Below are 18,006 nucleotides of genomic sequence, written 5' to 3'. Positions count from 1 at the left end.
AATAAAATATCAAAGTTTATTGGGCGGAATTCCAAGAAACGCCAAGCATATTTCTTCGCGAAACACCACTTACATAAAATTTTAACACTACAAAAAAGATATTTTGTCTAAAGTTGGCAGTTTTGCATATTTTAGGAGATAAACTGTTGTATTTTTAATGCCCCTGAGGCCTTTAGTTACCGTAAAATCCGGAATACAAGTCGCACCGGAATATAAGGCGCAGTCTGTTTTTGGGGCTATCCCAGAGGGAAAAAGGTTTTGTATGGCTAATTATTAATAAAAACATGTATAAAAGTTATTTCAACCCTATTTTCACTTAAAACACATTAACACACAAATTACAGCCTACCATCTGTTTTCACCATGTCGAATTGGCAATCCTGCTAGCTAGCAGTGCTGTAGCTAGCAGTAGCTGGCAGCCTATGGTAACGGTGATTGGTGATTGTTGTGACGGTGCAATGGCGATCATGACGGTGCATGTTCGTGATGAATCGTTAGCAACAATCAAGCTAGTTTTACTCGCTTAAATCAGAGAGGAAAACACTGCGGCATATTGTAAATAGGACACGTTGTACTTCTTCTATTCCTTCGGGTAGGAAGCGTTGTAGCGGCTTGGACCCGGAAACAGTTTAATGCGGAGATGAGACGTCACCACTAAACAACCAGATAGTGCCATCGTCTGGTCGAAATACCATAACACAGTAACATATCTCTCTCTGCATTTTATACTGGCATATTGGTCGCAGCGGTATATAGGACGCCGCCCACTTTTAGATGCCTTTTAGATTAAGCTTAGAAACCCCTCAGGATGAACTTTAAATAGCACCACCAACTCATAAAGCTCTAAAACCTGCAATAATGTTGTTAATATAAGTCATTATATTTATATATTAATAATATTATATAACATAATAATAAATATATATATAACATAATATTTATTATTTTAAAATTTTGGGCAAAACTGATCTGCAATGAAATATCCTTGAATTCCTGTTTCTGTTCATCAGATAGTGCTTCATTATATATTGGAAGCCTTACAGAGGCCTAATGATCCAACGCATGAGGCAGTCAGACAGGAACATGCTACAACTCGCAACTTGACTAAGATTTACTGGCTTTGCGCGCTAAACACCCCTCCCATCCTATTCCACGCTCGGTGCAAAAACACAGCACTGCTGCATACGCTGCCAACTTTGATGCCTTAAAGAATGACACTTCATACATGCCGTTTCATGGCATCCCTGACACAGTGGAACCAACTCCATGTGTCACAGCAGTCACATCAATCCAGCTCTGCCAGAGAGGAAGAGGCAGTTGTTTGTGTGTATGTGTGTGACTATATAAACTCTGGACTATGTGGGTGCTTTATTCTGCAACTGGAGTGGCAAAGTTTTCATACTCAGTGAACTCTAAAAAACATCCATAAGTGCTGGATAAGTTATGTTTTTTAGTCCAGCTATCGATTTGATTCTGTCATGGTTCACAGTGAGACCAACAGCAGCTCGGCAATTACCCTGCAAGCCGTGACCTGTTAGATTTTTCTTCCTAGCCCTCCAGGCAGACTGACTTCCAGCTTCCACTAAAACCCTCATGAAGGAACAGCAGGCTCACTATCGCCATTTTCTGCTGCGTCATTATTTCTCAGTTTGACAGTAACACTGGCTGCAGGACTTAACCAGTAAATAGCGTGTAAAGAACCCCACAGTGAAGGCTTAGAGGAGGGATTTAATACCGAGATGGTGCGTCTTTGCTGGAAAGTGTGTGTCTATCTGGAGGAAGAACACTGTCACCACTCCTCCTGTCATGTCACTAATTAAGTTATGTCTTAAACTTTATTCCAAGACATCATTTTACCTGAGCTGCTCTGTCGGAGGTGCCTTTGCTATGGAAATAATCAAACAAACCAATGCCGCCAAAAGCAAACACTGCTTTGTTCCCTCAGTGAATCATGTGACAGCTTGGGTTTGACTTACAAACATTTTGACAAGCTGTAAATATCAGCTGTCTGACTGCTGAAGACTAAACTCTCGCAAAAATATTGTTCTTTGTTTAAATATCTTTACATTTAATCCATATGTAGCAGTCAGAGAAGCACACCCTCCGTTTGCTGTGTAATCTTTATGTCTCCAAAATAAGACAATTAAATAGTTTCTCATTAAAATAGACCAAAACAGATTCCAGCAACTCAATATATTTCACGTGGCTGTTCATACTGGTGTTCAGTGTCCACTTAGAGCCTTACAAACATAAAATTTCAGTTTAAAATCCCACAAATAAAAAGAAAACAGACATTTCAAAATAAAACTCGCAGTAAAATTACATATAAATAATAAACCCAAACAACTTCTTAGCACATATATGCACTAAACACTACAATTAATATCCATACTAACTATACAACTCTTAAAGGGGGGGTATGCTAATTTCAAGCTTCATATTTCACTCTGATACCGGTGGAGTAGCTTAACATAATTTGCAGTTAAAAAAAATCTCACACTGTTGCTCTGTGCAGGCCCTCATACAGCCTCTGCCTGAAATGATCAAGTCAGCTCTGTCCCTTTAAGAAATCCCGCTCTTACTTTCTTCTGATTGGCCAGCTTCGTGATGTCACAATGTGCAGCGTGTAGAAAAAACTGTGTGAAACCTGGCATTCAGCAGCAGCCTGCAGACTGAGCTAAGAAGCCTGGGGATTACTCCAACAAACTTTTACCTACAGATTTGAAACTTCACTCATGTTTAGTCTGGACATCCAACATTGTAAAATTATACATATGGCTTAACATGTGAAACAGCATAATACCCCCTTTTTAAGTTAAATAACAGAAAAATTATTAAGCTCTTATTTTAAAATGTGGTACCTCATCTTGACATCTTATCTACTCCCCCTTGGATAACTGATTCAGCCTTTCTTCTGGCGTACACGCAAGCTTTACTCATTCTGTCAGAACCCCTGATAAAAGCTGTGTGCTCAAACACACAGGCTGAAGTAAATACCTACTTTTCCAGCACATCAATCAGTGGTGCTGACTTATTATCTTCTTCACATGTGTGTGTCTTCGGGCCTGCTGTGTGTGTGTGTGTGTGTGTAGATGTAAGAAAGATTGGCAAGGGCACACTATTCATAATCAAACCTCCACTATTTGCCTTCCCACTCAGGGCACCTCGTCGCCACTGCCTCCACCCCCATCCTTGCTGATTTGTGAGTTCTCTTTTACTTTATGAAAAATAAAGTCATTATATTGCACCAAGACTCATAATGCTCCAATCCAACAGGCACCCACATGCAAGAAGAGTCAGCTAAAATGAAGCGCAGCAGGGCTCTAAAAAGGCTTAAGACTGTTTAAATTTATATTTTCTCAATTTCGTCATTTCTCCTTTTTCTTGTTGCAGTGCCAATTTGTCTTCGAATGAAGTAATGGGCAACGTGTTTGAAGTGTATTTTTGACTCGCATGTGCCGGGACAGAACCGCTACAATGTTCTTCAATGCTGCACCTGCCGCGTATGCTGCGTAGTAGGCGGGCGTAATCCGCAGAATTTCTGCACAATTAAGAAATAAGTCTACAAGTCGGTTGCAAAGTTGTCTTCTACTGTTTCCAGCAGACTGCACACCTTTTGCCATCACTGCCGCCCCTATTTATGGCCAGGAATCACAACTAACTTTGAAACTCATCTTTGCTGTAGTCGCAGCCAGTGTAGATCGCAAAATAGATGCCGCTGTGACGCTTACATGTCGCGTACATTCATCTGACGCTACAGTGTCGGTGTAAATACACAGGAAGGTTCGCACCGCAACCATTTACAGAAAAGACATTATATTAGATACCATCTATTTGTGTTTCTCTACAAGGCATGTGATTCATTTGACCTTTGACCATCAGAATCTAATTAGTTAATCTTTGACTCCAAGTGTCTGTCTGTGCCAAATTTGCAGAAATTCCCTGCCGACGTTCCTGAAATATTCTATTCACTAGAATAGGATGGGATAATGGGCAGAGAAGTGTTTCTACATGACACTGTGATGTCTCAGAGAAGTTGACCTTTGACCTGGGTAAGAAAATGTCATCTCTTCACCATTTTCTCTGTAAGACAATTATGTGAAATTGTGTTATAGCATATAAATTCTTGACTTACAGCCAAAATGTTTTTTGCGAGATCACAGTGACCTGTGGCCACCGAATTAAATGAAAACATAAAGTCGGTATTATTAAGAGTAGATAGATATCTGTGCAGATGAAATGAATATGTACATTTCCTTAACATTCCAATCCTATTTACTCATTCTGATTTCACTTCAACATCCTGCATAACTACAAGTCTACAAGTCTACAAGTCGGTTGCAAAGTTGTCTTCTTCTACCGTTTCCGGTAGACTGCACACTTTTTGGCGTCACCATTGGCTAACTCTGAGACTCATCTTTGCTGTAGTCGCAGCCGGTGTAGATCGCAAAATAGATGCTGCCGTGACGCTTACATGTTGCGCACATTCGTCTGACGCCACAGTATCGGTGTCGAATCCCAGTTAGGCACAAAGCCAGTGGCAGGATCAAACCAAGATGAAGTTCTTTGGACTTTATTTGAACATTTTGTAGCAAACAAACAAAAGATTGTTGGCCACCTCCTGGTTCCTTACACTGTTAAGAAACCATTCACCTTCCCAGGTGCTCGTCTATCCTACCTTCACCTACCCATATACTGCATGTGCGTCACCCGGTGCCCAAACTGTCCCGTTCTTTCAAAACAAAAGCATACATAAAGATTCTTAAAAATAATACTAATGCTGTCAAACTGAATCACCTACATCCCTTAAATCAAATAACAAATACATAAATAATGACAAACAATGTAAATACAGTAGTTTCCGGAAACTCATAGTAGCAGTTTCAGACTTTGTGCAAAACAAAAACAGCAGCAAGAATCTCACCTGCATCTCCTTCTCTCCGTACTTGGAGGGGTTCTTGCTGCCCTGGCTCTTCCTGCGCAGCTTCTTCAGTTCAGCCTGGCACTTCTCCAGACTCTCCCCTTTATTCTTGTGTTCCATCTGGTATTTCTTCAGGGCGGCCTACGTGGGGGCAACAGGCAGAGCGTAAACGCAAAATTAGGACAACTAATTAAGAAACTTGGGTGAAAGAGGGTGGGGGGTAAGACACATTTTAAAAGTTTTTATACATATTCCTACCTGAAAAGCAACCAGTGCGCTAAAATTGTTTCACTAAAGCATGAAAAAAATCATCTTGCAGAGCCGTGAAATTTAGATATTTAATCAATTTAAGGCTTCCAGTTTTGTTCCCTTTTCTCTGTGGCTCTGCAGATGCAAGAAGTGATGTTCAAGTAAGCACCGACATCTGAAAGCAATCTTTTGTAATTAAAGAAACAAGCAAATTAACATGATTTTTTTTCACGATGTTTGCTGATTATTTGACTTCCAGCTTTGATTTTGCAACAACACAGCTTTGTGATTGCGTCTCTGAGGACGTTTGCTTTAATTGATTACAACCTTGAGCGGATTCCAAGTCGATTTTCAAAGCACGGCGAACGCAACAAAAATCACTGTTGGCTTGCAAATTAAAAACTAATGCATGGTTTTGTAGAAAAAAGCAGTGTGCCTTGCCTCGTCCTTTCACAGCCGTAAATTATCTATTTATTCATTTAATTTGCCTATTAAATTATTTATCTATTGCGAACAACAACTTTGTTTCCGGATTGTACCAGCTCTGTTGCTATAGTAACTGTGTCCAGTGTGACAAAGCTCATGTGGTTTCTGTACGAGGCAAAATTGGCGAAGGAGAGCATCGTGCATGAGGGTTCACCACCCACATTTGCATATTCTAAGACGGCGAGGATGCAGGTATCCTTTAGGTGCTGTTTGGCTGAGAAGGAGCCGTGCAGAGGCTGCTGTTGTCACAGGAAGACGAGCAGCATGACACATGCTGTGTTTGGATTTCATAACAGAGATGAGTGGTGTTAGTAACTCTGTGGGTCTGAGCTGGACTGGAAACAGCTTCAACCACACGACAACAAGCTGCTGGAATATTGCTTTAAACATCCTCATTTTCAAAGTCAAGCGCGTCTCTGAAATGTATACTTGTTTGATAGGTTTCCACACAAAACGGATCATAACATGCCTTTGCACTGATGTCTTTGTAGCTCAATAACAATGAATGACTCATCCTTAACTCCCTGCTCGTCTTTGGAGGTAAGCAGCAGAACCAATACGGGCTGCACTGCAATTCATATCTACAATTTAACTCCCTTCATCTTCCACAGAGGCTCCCTAAAGGAAAATCCCTCGCACGTTTATCATACACTGTAATGATTGTTAGGGTGTTGTGAAAAGTTTGGCTTTACTTTGAAGGGTCACATTAAGTAAACAAGATGATATCCCTGGCATTTGCCTCACTGAGCTGGATTGTTGCTTCTAATTAACAAAGCAAAAAGCTGTTGTTGCCAGCGCCTGTGAACAAATCTCCATCCTGGCTGCTATTGCAGACAGCTAATGAATGTGATTAAATGTGATTGATTGATCTGATTAGAAACAGAGTGGACTTCAGATGAACTTTGGAACAGTTGGAAAATGTAACCATGGTCTAAAACACTCATCTTATCTTTTATCTATGCTGTTGGCTGTTTTTGCCTTTTAGTGCAGTGTGTAGCAAAACTACACAGATACTTATGTCACGCCTGCCATGTGTTTTATACACTGATGCATACACCAAGGACTCATCTTTATATTCCCATGGCTCCCTAAAGCTAAAGTATCCTGTTTTTAAAATGTAAGGGGTAGAAATAGGGCCGCACAATTAATCGAATATCAATCCCGATCACCACTAAATGATTGATTGACGTTTGAAATGCCAACTCTGCTGCATATCAAACCAAGCGCTCCCTAAACTAACAGCCACTCCCCCAGGGGGCGATCGTGAGGTTTTGGCTTCACTTCTGGGGGAGCTGACATGTTATGTCATGAGCCGCTACCTTGCAGCGGCAGTTTAGAGTGGAAGAGTAAACAAGAGAGGCGGTGTAGCGGTTTAACTGGAAACTTCCAGCCGAATGCTTCCGTGGTTACCGTGGTTACAGAAAGAGTTACCGAAACACTGGTCCCCTGAAATGACGTCGGTTGTTTGGAGGTATTTCAGGTTTAGGACAAGTGAAAAATAATACGCAAAGAGTGAATGAAACCTGTGTCTGTGTCACAAAGCAAACAACTAACTTGTTCAACCAGCAAAAACAGCACAAAGTATGTATGAAGGCAGAGAGGAATAGCATCAACACTCCCCGTCCTTGTTCAGAAGACGCAGCAAATTCAGGTAAAGAATTTTAAGTCTAAGTTTGATGCAAAATTTGTACGTGCGGCAGAATGCAGCACAAAGTCAAACTGAAAGTGTGGCTTTGTTTATTTAAATGTACTAATTAATAAATAAACATGATCTCAATATTGAGCAAAATAATCGGGATTATCATCTTGGCCATAATCGTGCAGCCCTAAAATGTGGGGGGTTCTAGTAAAAAGTTGTTGTCAAAAAAAGCTAATAAACAAGGACAGTTTAAATTCAGTGACAAAGTATCCGTACCTTGTTTATTCCCACCTCTGATTTCACGCCTATGCCCAAATTATGACCTCCATGTAATGAGTGAGTTGTAAATCCCCGGGGAGCCCATTATGTGAGACAAGAGACAGAACAATGCAGACGCGGGGGGAACAGAGGGAGACACACGCAGCTGGGAACGACACACACACACTTCTGTCTTAGAAAACAGCAGGCGCCCCTTTGAGTCTTTTTGAACACAGACATAATTTCAGATGATTAATTCACAAAATCTGAAGCAAAATGGCTGCTATTAGCACTGCAGCAGATCTGAAGGAAATTCATTACAAGTAATGGATGTTAAAAACCCCAGGGATACGTCAGCAAGATGGGTTATGTTTCCGAACTAATCCGAACTCATTTCCACATATTTTTCTGTATTAATTCAAACAAGAAGTTTGGCAGATGTTTATGGAATCAAAATCACGTATAGATTCAGATTTTCCTTGAACTCATCACATGATTGATCATAAGACTCTCTGTTTAGTCAGGAGCCAAAATAACTATTTTTTCCATTACATTTTAAGAGCAATATTACATTCAGTGTGTGTACGTGTGTGTGATTAAGTAGCTGTGAGCCGAAGCAGCTCGTAACGTGGCCCTTCATACAATACAACACAATAATGGCAACGTTATCCCATCCCCCAAAACGACACGCGGCAGTGCAGCTCTACACTCAGCTTGCATCCCACTCATTCTAAAGATATCCCATGTAGACCAGCTCCACAGTGCTTACACACGCACACACACACTCACACAACAGGAGGGTTTTATCATAATCAGTCTACCCTTGACGAGTGAGCAGACATGAAATGTTATTTCAAAGCAGCTCTTTTCACAGTCACATCCTCTAATTGTCTCTGAGATAGACTTTGATCCAGACACTGAAACACATCTTCACCTCCATCTCTGTTATGCAACAGCTGATGTAACATAACAAAAGGCACTACAATGAGACAAAATATGGTGTGTACTTAGTGGACCGGGGGTGTCCTCGAGCTTTGAGAGCGCGAGCCAATCAGATACTCACAGTCAGATAACGAGAATCCAGATCCACCTTCTTCTCCAGCTCGGAGAGCAGCTCGTTGTGGAAGGATTTCAACTGGGGAGGAAGCACAATGATAAGTTATGGCAATGACAAAATCAGTGTTACACGCCAAGTGTGGAGATAAAGACTTCCACATTACGTTGCATTCAATTGACCAATGTGTTATCTTCATTTACACAGCTACTGAATAAATGTTTTACCAACAAAGTGCTGGCCTGTGAAGCCTCTCTCAGCTTGCAAATCACTGTCACAGATTCAGCGCTATAATATGACACAATATTCAGCCGCTCAATTGTAACGTGATCTGCCTGATGAAGCAGATACAATATCAGACGTGAATGTTCAATCTATCAAGCTATGCTTTGGTGGCATTTTTGACTGGTTATAAAACACGCTGAAATTAGTACTAATGCCTCTATATGACTAACAGAAGCAAACAGGATCATCAGGAAGTAACTATATAGTCATTTTTAATGTCAAAAGCCACACAATAGAAGGACACTCACAGTCTCATTAAATAACGATCGATTGTTTAACTCAGTGGCTCTCAAATTGGAGTTCTAGGACCCCTAGGGGTCCGCGAACCATAGCCTGGGGGTCCTGCGAAATAATTATAATAAATTATAAAATTGTGCTGTATGATTTAAAACTGCATGTTAACAGATGAGGACCAATTGCGGCAATGAAACAAGCATATTGTGTCCATTACTCCCGCCCACGTTAGCTTTGGACCAATAGAAACTGATGTGACCGTTACACGTCAAGTCAATCTGTCATGAATCACTCAACTCACTCAGGTCGAACCGTTCCTGAGGCTGTCTTGACACTGATAATTTTCTGAAAGCTTTTAAAATCAATTACTTGAACAGTATAAATGCTGTCAAGTTGAGTCCACAAGCAATTTGAATAAAATGAGCCTCTGTTTTAATGTCTATAAGTGGCATTAGCATGATTCAAACTGAAATGTTTTTCTGTTTATCATTATGAAACAGGTCTGAAGTATTTAGGTTGATAAGTTTTACAATACAAATAGTTCAGATGGCATCTAAGAGTGCAAATGTTAGTGAGCATATGCTTAATCGGCGATTATGAGGGGGTCCTTGGAAAATGTTTTGAGAATTCCTGGTTTAACTAATCTCCTTTTTTCCCTTAAGTCAGAAACGTTCCTCAACTTCATCAAAACCCACAATACATATACAGCTCCGGAAAACAGTAAGAGACCACTGCAAAAAAAAGTTCTTCTCTGGTTCTGCTATTTATAGGTTTGTGTTTCTGTTAAATAGTTTTATTGTCTACAACATTTCTCCCTACATCCAAATATTCTCATTTCGGGCTTTTATTTGCAGAGACTGACAAGAGGTTAGGTTCATTTTTAAAGCCCCCTCCAGTGAAAATCAAGTGTTTAACCTTGTAAACATCTCCATGTGGTGTTTTTCATGTGCTAAAGGACATATCAGGGACAACAGAAGCAGTCATCTCCATGGCTGGGCCTGTCTGCTTTTAAACTGCAGTGTACCAAGGACAGGCTGAACAACACGTTTTCAGAGAGGCAGGTGTGAGACGTCACAAACCTAAGGAGCCAATCCCGTTAATGGACGGGGTGACGCTATTCATATCATTATGTGTAACCTATGGCAACCACTTCGGCGATGTGCAAGCCAGCTGTAACCGTCATCGTAATTTCTGCAAACTCACTACTAACGTTAACGTTATTGCTGCTTAGCTACGTTTGAACAAGTTGCCGCTGAACGATGGCAGAGATGTGTTTTGTTTTCGGCTGGAATTTTATGACAGGAGAAAAGTAGCACACAGTGTGCGGAGACTATCAAGATTGGGGAATTTTGCACGAGGGAGAAGGAGATGCCTTGGGAGGATTTTAAAAGGTGATTAAACGTATTTTACAGAAAAAACATACAATTTATTATTTCAAGCAGAGCATTTTATGTCTTAAAACATGACTGGAGCTGCTCTTTAAACAACAGAATACTGATGTTTTAACTGAGTTCGCAAATTAATATTTGGTGAAACTTTAATTACTGCTTTCAAGCATCCTAGAAGTCTTTCACATTGCTGTTGGGTGACGTTAGGCCACTCTTTTGTGTAGAAATTTAAGCAGCTCAGCTTTGTTCGATGGCTTGTAAACATCCACCTCCGTCTTGGTCACATTCAGGAGGTTTACAATGGGGTTCAGGATTCTGGATTGGGCCGAGAGAGACGCTGATTAAAGGACATTTTGGAGTGGTCTCTTAGGAGCTGTATATATTTTCTGTAGATGATTTCATGAGCTACAGGTTACTATTTAATCTACATCCATAGTAGTTATTTGAAATGAAAAGTATCCTTACAAGCTTACAAAAATAGGGGCGCCAGTTTAACTTGCTTGACCCATAGGCTACAGTTGTCGATGCGGCAGCCCCCGGGGCCCAACTCCCACCCTCGGCCCCTTGCCACGTGTCATTCCCACTCTCTCTTCCCCTTTTTCCAACACTGTCCTCTCTCTAAAATAAAACCATAAAGGGCCCTCAAAAAAAAAAAAAGCTCACAGAAATTATTTTACATTTTTAAAAAATCAAGCATGGGTAAAATTATCTTTTGAATAAGCTTAATCAGCTCAAAGTGGCTCAAAGCAATTGAGCAGAGCGAGGACTGAATATTGTTCCTGATTCCTGAGATTGGACTCACGCTGGGGAGCGAACGCTCTCGGATCAGCACGCAGAACAGAAGGGATTATATGGATAGTGAGTGTAGGCCAGGCATTGATAGACTTAAAACAACCTTATAAAGGTTTGTAGTTACAATACACACATACTGAGCTTAACATTGACTGTGGATAACTTGTCTTCACACTCATATTACCCATGCTATTCTATTAACTCACAACTTCCTCAGCCTCCTCCTGGGTTAACAGTTTGGATTTATACGAGCTCAGCATGTCTGCTCATTCAGTATGAGTTCATGTTCATTTAATTATCATGTATTCCTTTCACTGCCCACAGGGGCTCCACAGCTCGGGGACGAATCTGTGTCACGGCTGGGCAAATTTGTTGTGGAGTGTCATTATAACAGAGGCACAGATTAAAAAATGTGTTACTGCTGCAATAACTTGTTGTCGTGTCTAAACTAAAAAAGCTGAAATATAACAGTTTTTTTACACAGAGCGCAGAAAAGTTGAACCGCACAGCTAAGAAAGCCTTTGAGCTCAGAATACCAACCATCTCCTCTAGCTGCACTTGGATCTGTCTGTGGACCTCAGCCATCTGGAACAGCACATCCCCTGCACAGAGAGAAGGAGGGAGACAGAGAGAAAGAGCATGAATAACACTGCACAGCATACGCACTCCTACAGCAGAGAGATACAGAGAGGAGAGAGAGGTAGGGAAGCGGAGATAAAAAGGAAGAAATGAGAGAGAAACAGAGACCCCCCAGCGTGCAAAGCTCATGCAGTAATACAAGACACAAACATACAGGACGAGTGACTTATACGAGGAACATGATGAAAGTTTGTCTTTGGAACGAGATAACAGAAAAACAGAGAGAATGAAACAATAACGTGATGACAAGCACGGAAAATGGGGGAGACAAAATGCTTAAATTAAATTCTTTTTCTTCAGGCGTGTAAGTACTGATGTCTTGTGGAGATCAAACATATTGCCTTTCTTTCTTTGGTTAATCTTAATACAGGCAACGTGATATCTAGAACAAAAAAAAAACACCTCAAAGAAAGGTTAAAGTCTCCACACACAGAATAAAAAAGAAAAAGGGAGGAGATAAGGAGATAAGGTCATGCAGCTAGTGAGAGTGTTTAATGTTCATATACCTACAGGCTGCCTCTTCTGAATGTGCAGTGCATTGTCAAGAAAAGGAACACAAAGAGCGACATTGAGCGAAGGACACAAATACATATAGAGACCTGGTGGGAAGACAAGTGTGAGATCTGCATGTGAAGAAAAATGAGACACACATACGAACATTTTCCTGACCAGAAGGTCCAAAGCCCCTGAGCTGCAGGTCGCTCCGAAATACACAACAAGGGCTCAGCTTGTATCAATTATACTTATATTGATTCAATTATTCAGGGAGCATACTTAATATAACATTGAAATTAATGTATATTGATTTTAGTGACTTTGGATTAAGTTCAATCAATGTACCGGTATATAAAAGGTTAGGTAGAAGGTGCATACTTCATTATCTTCAACATCAACCCCCCTGCTGTGTCCTTGTGTTCCAAAATAAGAGCACAATCACCCCGACCCATCTCAAAATGCTCCGTCAGCGACATCACAACTACAGCTGAAGTGGTTTCGGTACGAACTTTACAGCAAGAGGGCTTTGGAGTGGTCGCCGTCTCAGCAGACGGCACGTACAATGCAAATCGCTACAGACAGATGACACTGAAGTAGCCGTGAAGGAGCCGACTTTAACACTCCCGAAAATAAAAAAGGGGACGTAAAAGCAGTGAAGCAGGTTGGAGAGTAACAGCAATAAATGCAATATGTAATTAAAGTTCTGCAAAACTTTAATAACCAGTAACTCTTTAAGTTCATGTAGTGGCTGCAGCAGAATGTATTATATTTATACCACACTATAATGTAGTTCTAAGTAAGGATACATGATATTTATTGTGCTGATAAATTACCGACCTGCTATTATCACAACTATATCACAATATATGGGCATCAGCAGAGTATAAACTCCAACCTTTTGTACACCAAGAAAATTATGCTCAACTAAATAATAAATGGAGCCATTGAATAGCTTTTCCTATCGAGCACGCTCCAGCCAAATCTGGAGCCAATCTCCACACTCACAGACTTTGAGGCGCGTTCTCAGTAAGTGCGTGAGCACTTAGTTCCGTCCCACTGTCAAATCATCAAGTGCGTGAGGGCTCCGACTTTTCAATGCCGAATTGCAGACTTTCCGTGAGTCTGCAAATCCGCAGACTTTCCCGGGGAATTACCCAGAGTTCATAGCCAACTTGGTGACGTATACAAACATCATATATTGAAGTAATATTCAATAAAGTTTAAAACAAAAAATATAATAATGATAGTTTGATGATTGATAGTTTGCTAAAATATGTAAACACTGTAATGTAAGACACAAATACAAGCTGGAGGTGGGCTTTTTTTCTAATTATTTAATGGCGCATCTTGTTTCCAGGCAACGTGTAACGTCCTCTTGGACTCACGCACAAGGGTTCAGTTCTTAGGCTTTAGGGTGGAGATTGGACAATAATGTTACAAACATGTCGCCTGTGTGGATGTTTTACAGTTTCAGAGGTATATAGTTTGCAAAGGAAGTTCCACAAGTTTTCAGAGATTTATGGACTATGGAATCATCTATCTTTTCCTACTTATCCTTTATTATCCTTCGGTTTTCATAAAGTATAGGTTATTAACTTTACAAACATCTAATGTTATTGGTTATATTTAAGTATAGTCCATGGTGAGCAGCTGGACAAAAAAATCCATATAGCATCTCTTGTTGTCAGCGGATATGACAACATTTACTGTTTATCTCAACAGTTACCATTACTCCAAAAAGACAGTATTTTATAAATCTGTGTTTAACTATTGTTATTCATCATCTATTAATACATCAGCCATTTACTGAGCAGGTGCCAATAGGAGGAGTTGTTGACCAATGCATTAATAGGCAGTTAATCCTGCTTACAACTACATCATGTGTGTGTCATAGACCCTGTATTAAAGGATTATGTGTTTATATATATGCTTTGGGGCAGCTGTGACTCAGCGGTAAAGTCAGCCGTCTCCCAACTGGAAGGCCTGCGACTCAAGCCCTGACTGCTGCGTATTAATGTAGTTCCTGATTGGGGATTGGCACTTTGCGTAAAAGCCTCTGTCATCATGAGTGTGTGAAAGGGTGAATGTGACATGTAAGCTATGTCCCAATCCAGGGGCTGCAGCTTCCTGCGAAGGCCGATTGTGCCACAGAAGCGCGTGGAAGGCTGTCCCAATCAAAGGCTTCCTCAGATGCGGTCGACAAATGCATCCCCTGTTTCCCGGGAAGCGAAGAATCCATCGGGCGCATCCTTCGCGGCCCACCTTATCCCGAGATGCATTGTGCGCCAATTCAAACAAAAGGGTGGACTTTTAAACGGCCGAGGAATACGCTTAAAAAAGTTTTTGGTTTCAACTCAATCGAATAGCTAGCGTTAGACATGTTTAAGAAAACGAAAGGACCCTTAAAATAATAGGTTGGTTAACGCGACGTTAGTTATGCTAGCTAGTTAGCCCGCTAGCTATTTGTTGCCTGGCAACAGGAGCACAGTTTGGTGACGAAAGGGTAGACCAGACTCATTTCAGTTCAGCTGTAACGGTCTACGCAGGCTATGATTGGAGCATCCTCCGTGGACCGCCCCCTTCGAAGGCTGCAGCCCATGGATTGGGACACAGCTGTAATGTAAAGTCACTTTGCGTGGCCAGTCTACATTAGAAAAGCTCTTAACAAGTGTAGACCATTTACCATTTAAAAAGTAAATATACAAATAGGAAATAATAGAACATAAATAGACTATAGTTCTACTTCAACCTTGTTTTATTTCATGTCGCATTCAGTGCATAGATTGCCCCTACATCCTGTATACCTCAACACCCTGGCCCTTCCTGCCACGGTGCAACCTGCCCCCTGATCGTGTGCCTCAGAGGAGCCGAGAAACGGGCCAAAGCATCCTGTCAGTTCCCAGCAGGCCCGCTAAGCTGCTTACAGATACTCATCCCTGATCACAGCCCTCCAGGCTTAGAAACCCTGGCATTCTGTTGGCCGCTTCAACTAGCTGGATCAATTAACAAATGAGCAGCCATCAGTGTACCGCGCGGACAGACACACACACACACACACACACACACACACACATAACAGACTTACACACGTCAACTGGCAGCAGGACTGTGTGTTTGTACGAAGCCAGAGAGGTAAAGAATGAATGAATCTGCGAGGATCTCATCTGCAGTTTCATTACTGCACAATGTACGATGCCAAAGCATAGGGAAAAAAAAAATCACACTTTGGAGATGCAAATAGTTACCATGGCAACTTCATATCATATCATACAACAACAGTAACAGAAAATTGGACTGCAGTCTTCAGGGGCAGCAAACAGCGGAGAATTCAATCAAAAATCAATAAAGAGGCATAATGTGGAAATTTGAATGTGTTGCGCAACATTATTGTTTCCAAGAGGAGATCTTTGGCAGGCATGACACAACCTGTGAGATTTAGTGCAGGAGCTGCCAGCCTGACGAGGATATCCGCATACCAGCTTGAAGCGACATGACAGACGGGACAATATCCACAGTGACACGCAAGCACTCCGACACGCACATGTGTGCACACACGAACCTAAAAGACTTGTCATTATTGTATCAATATCACCTAGCTAGCTTTTAGCCCCGCCTGTGTCCCCGACTGAGAGAAAACAATAGTTCCTTTGTGGGGAGGTGAGCTCAGGTTGATCTGCACCTGCAGCTCTGCAACAAGCAGCCACATGCCTGCAAACTCAAAGCACTGAGTCAGAGAAGGAAGCGCGGACACAGGACGAGGGCGCATACGAACAGACTGTCCCCTGAAGTATGACATCAGCTCGTGTAGATTTATTGACTGCTTGTGTAACAGAAGCGATGATACACCCACACAGGTAGAGAGAAGGAAAAAAAAAAAAACACGGAATAACAGAATGTGGGCTACGGACGGAGCAGGAGAAAAAAAAGTGAGAGTTTGCAATGTTGAACAGAGAGAACAAGAGAGACAGAGATGGAGGGAGGGAATGGAGGTGGATGGAGAGACACTGAATCACTGGTGAAGGTCAAGCTGGATTCACTACGGGTTGTCATGGTAGCAGGATAATGCTAGGGTCGTTGCCATGGGAGAAGTTGCAAGATGAGGGTGCAGCGGCTGCAAAGTGTTGTGTTATGAAACACTGTTCAAAAAGATCTCCACCCTTACTATCAGCTATCATTACATCAGCATGCACGCTTCCCCCCAGGGAGGAAAGAGGAGTAAGCTCCCACCTGAGGGGGGTCTGTGTACAGTATGGGTGTGTGTGCGTGTGTGTCTGTGTGTGACTTAACAGTACAGGGCTGTTAATACCTGCCTACCTAGCATGCTAAGTCACAAGGGAAACAAACAAGTGGGCAAGCATAATGATGGGGCTGCGGGACAATGTGCGAGACGCAGATAATAGCTGAGAGTCTGGGTGGCCGTGAGCAGTTGTGTACACGTGTGAGCACACTCCCTGTGAAACAGCAGAATCTAAACACTGTTAATCTGGAGGGCACACACACACACACGCTAAGTTTGTAGTTTTTGTGAACCACATGATAAACTCATTTTGAACCGTTTTCCCACTTTGCTCATTCACATATCCTCTCACAGGAGAAAACTATTGATTTATATATGACATGTGACTAAAATTAGGAGCTATTCCATCACAGCTGTTCAACCTACTAGCCTAATATAAGTTTGTCCACTAATGGTGTCATGCATTTAGGCCATAACGAAGGCGTAACAGGAGACATGGAAGCGAAGTGGGGCAGGGTACAGTACAGCAAATAATCTTAACATTCATTCCGAGAAGTCTCAGGTAGGTTGTCACGCATTGTGTACCGGATAAGACTTTATGTCGCAAATCCAACCATCTGGTATCAGGGAGCCAAAATCCTGCCCTCTTTTTAAGCCGCTGTTCCACAAGCCTCGACAACACAACTTGTTTTATAACAGCAAGGAGATGGAACACAACAGTCTGCTTCTACATTCAATTCCTATTATATATATATAAAAAAGAGTATTTCAACACAGAGAGCGTGTTTTTTTATGAACAAAATATATGGCTAACTTTTGCATTACATTATACAGCAGTTAGATCCGATGAAGTAATATGATTGGACAAGAGTTATTCCATGAGCGCTGATATACAAGACTGGAACCTTTAACAATGTGCATCATTCCGCTTCAGGTGTTCTGAATACTGTTAATGAACGTTACATAATTAACATAGCAGGACACAGATTGTATCAAAGCTTGCACGTCAAAGACGGATATGCTTCCTCAAATACACTATGAATAAACACGCTGTGCAAACAGTGCACGACATAATCAACTGTTTCAGTTCCACAGAAAAATACAGTGGTTGCACATAAGTGATAGCCTGGGTATGCGGATGCTGCTTGTACAACTGTTAACATCAAGTTACATCACCCATGAGGTCGTGCTGTTGTACTGAATATTTTACCGCATCACAGCCATGCTGATATTTGGTATAACTGCACTCTAGGGCAGGGCATAATCGATTATGGAACTACGTCGATTTGTATAACATGTGATTAGCGTTGCAAAAACGCGAGGGCTGAG

At 41.5% G+C, this 18,006-nt stretch overlaps 1 protein-coding gene across 6 annotated transcripts in view; it reads right to left on the bottom strand.

The window, feature by feature from the left end:
* LOC138602863 (BAR/IMD domain-containing adapter protein 2-like) overlaps positions 1–18,006 on the bottom strand; it is a 65,565-nt gene that overhangs the window by 15,615 nt on the left and 31,944 nt on the right. For all 6 annotated transcript variants that reach the window (XM_069674464.1, XM_069674465.1, XM_069674468.1 and 3 more), the window contains exons 4-6: positions 11,847–11,908; positions 8,617–8,688; positions 4,925–5,062 (exon numbers count right to left, since the gene is read on the bottom strand). In XM_069674464.1, coding sequence (XP_069530565.1) covers positions 4,925–5,062; positions 8,617–8,688; positions 11,847–11,908 — 272 coding nt within the window. The remainder of the gene's footprint in view (positions 1–4,924; positions 5,063–8,616; positions 8,689–11,846; positions 11,909–18,006) is intronic.

This window comes from Semicossyphus pulcher, unplaced genomic scaffold (assembly GCF_022749685.1).
Source record: "Semicossyphus pulcher isolate SPU_LCO1_2020_fin unplaced genomic scaffold, fSemPul1.0.p SCAF_23, whole genome shotgun sequence".
Classification (NCBI taxonomy): Eukaryota; Metazoa; Chordata; class Actinopteri; order Labriformes; family Labridae; genus Semicossyphus; species Semicossyphus pulcher.
Note: the sequence above shows the minus strand (reverse complement) of the source record. Positions and strands in the feature narration are given on the sequence as shown.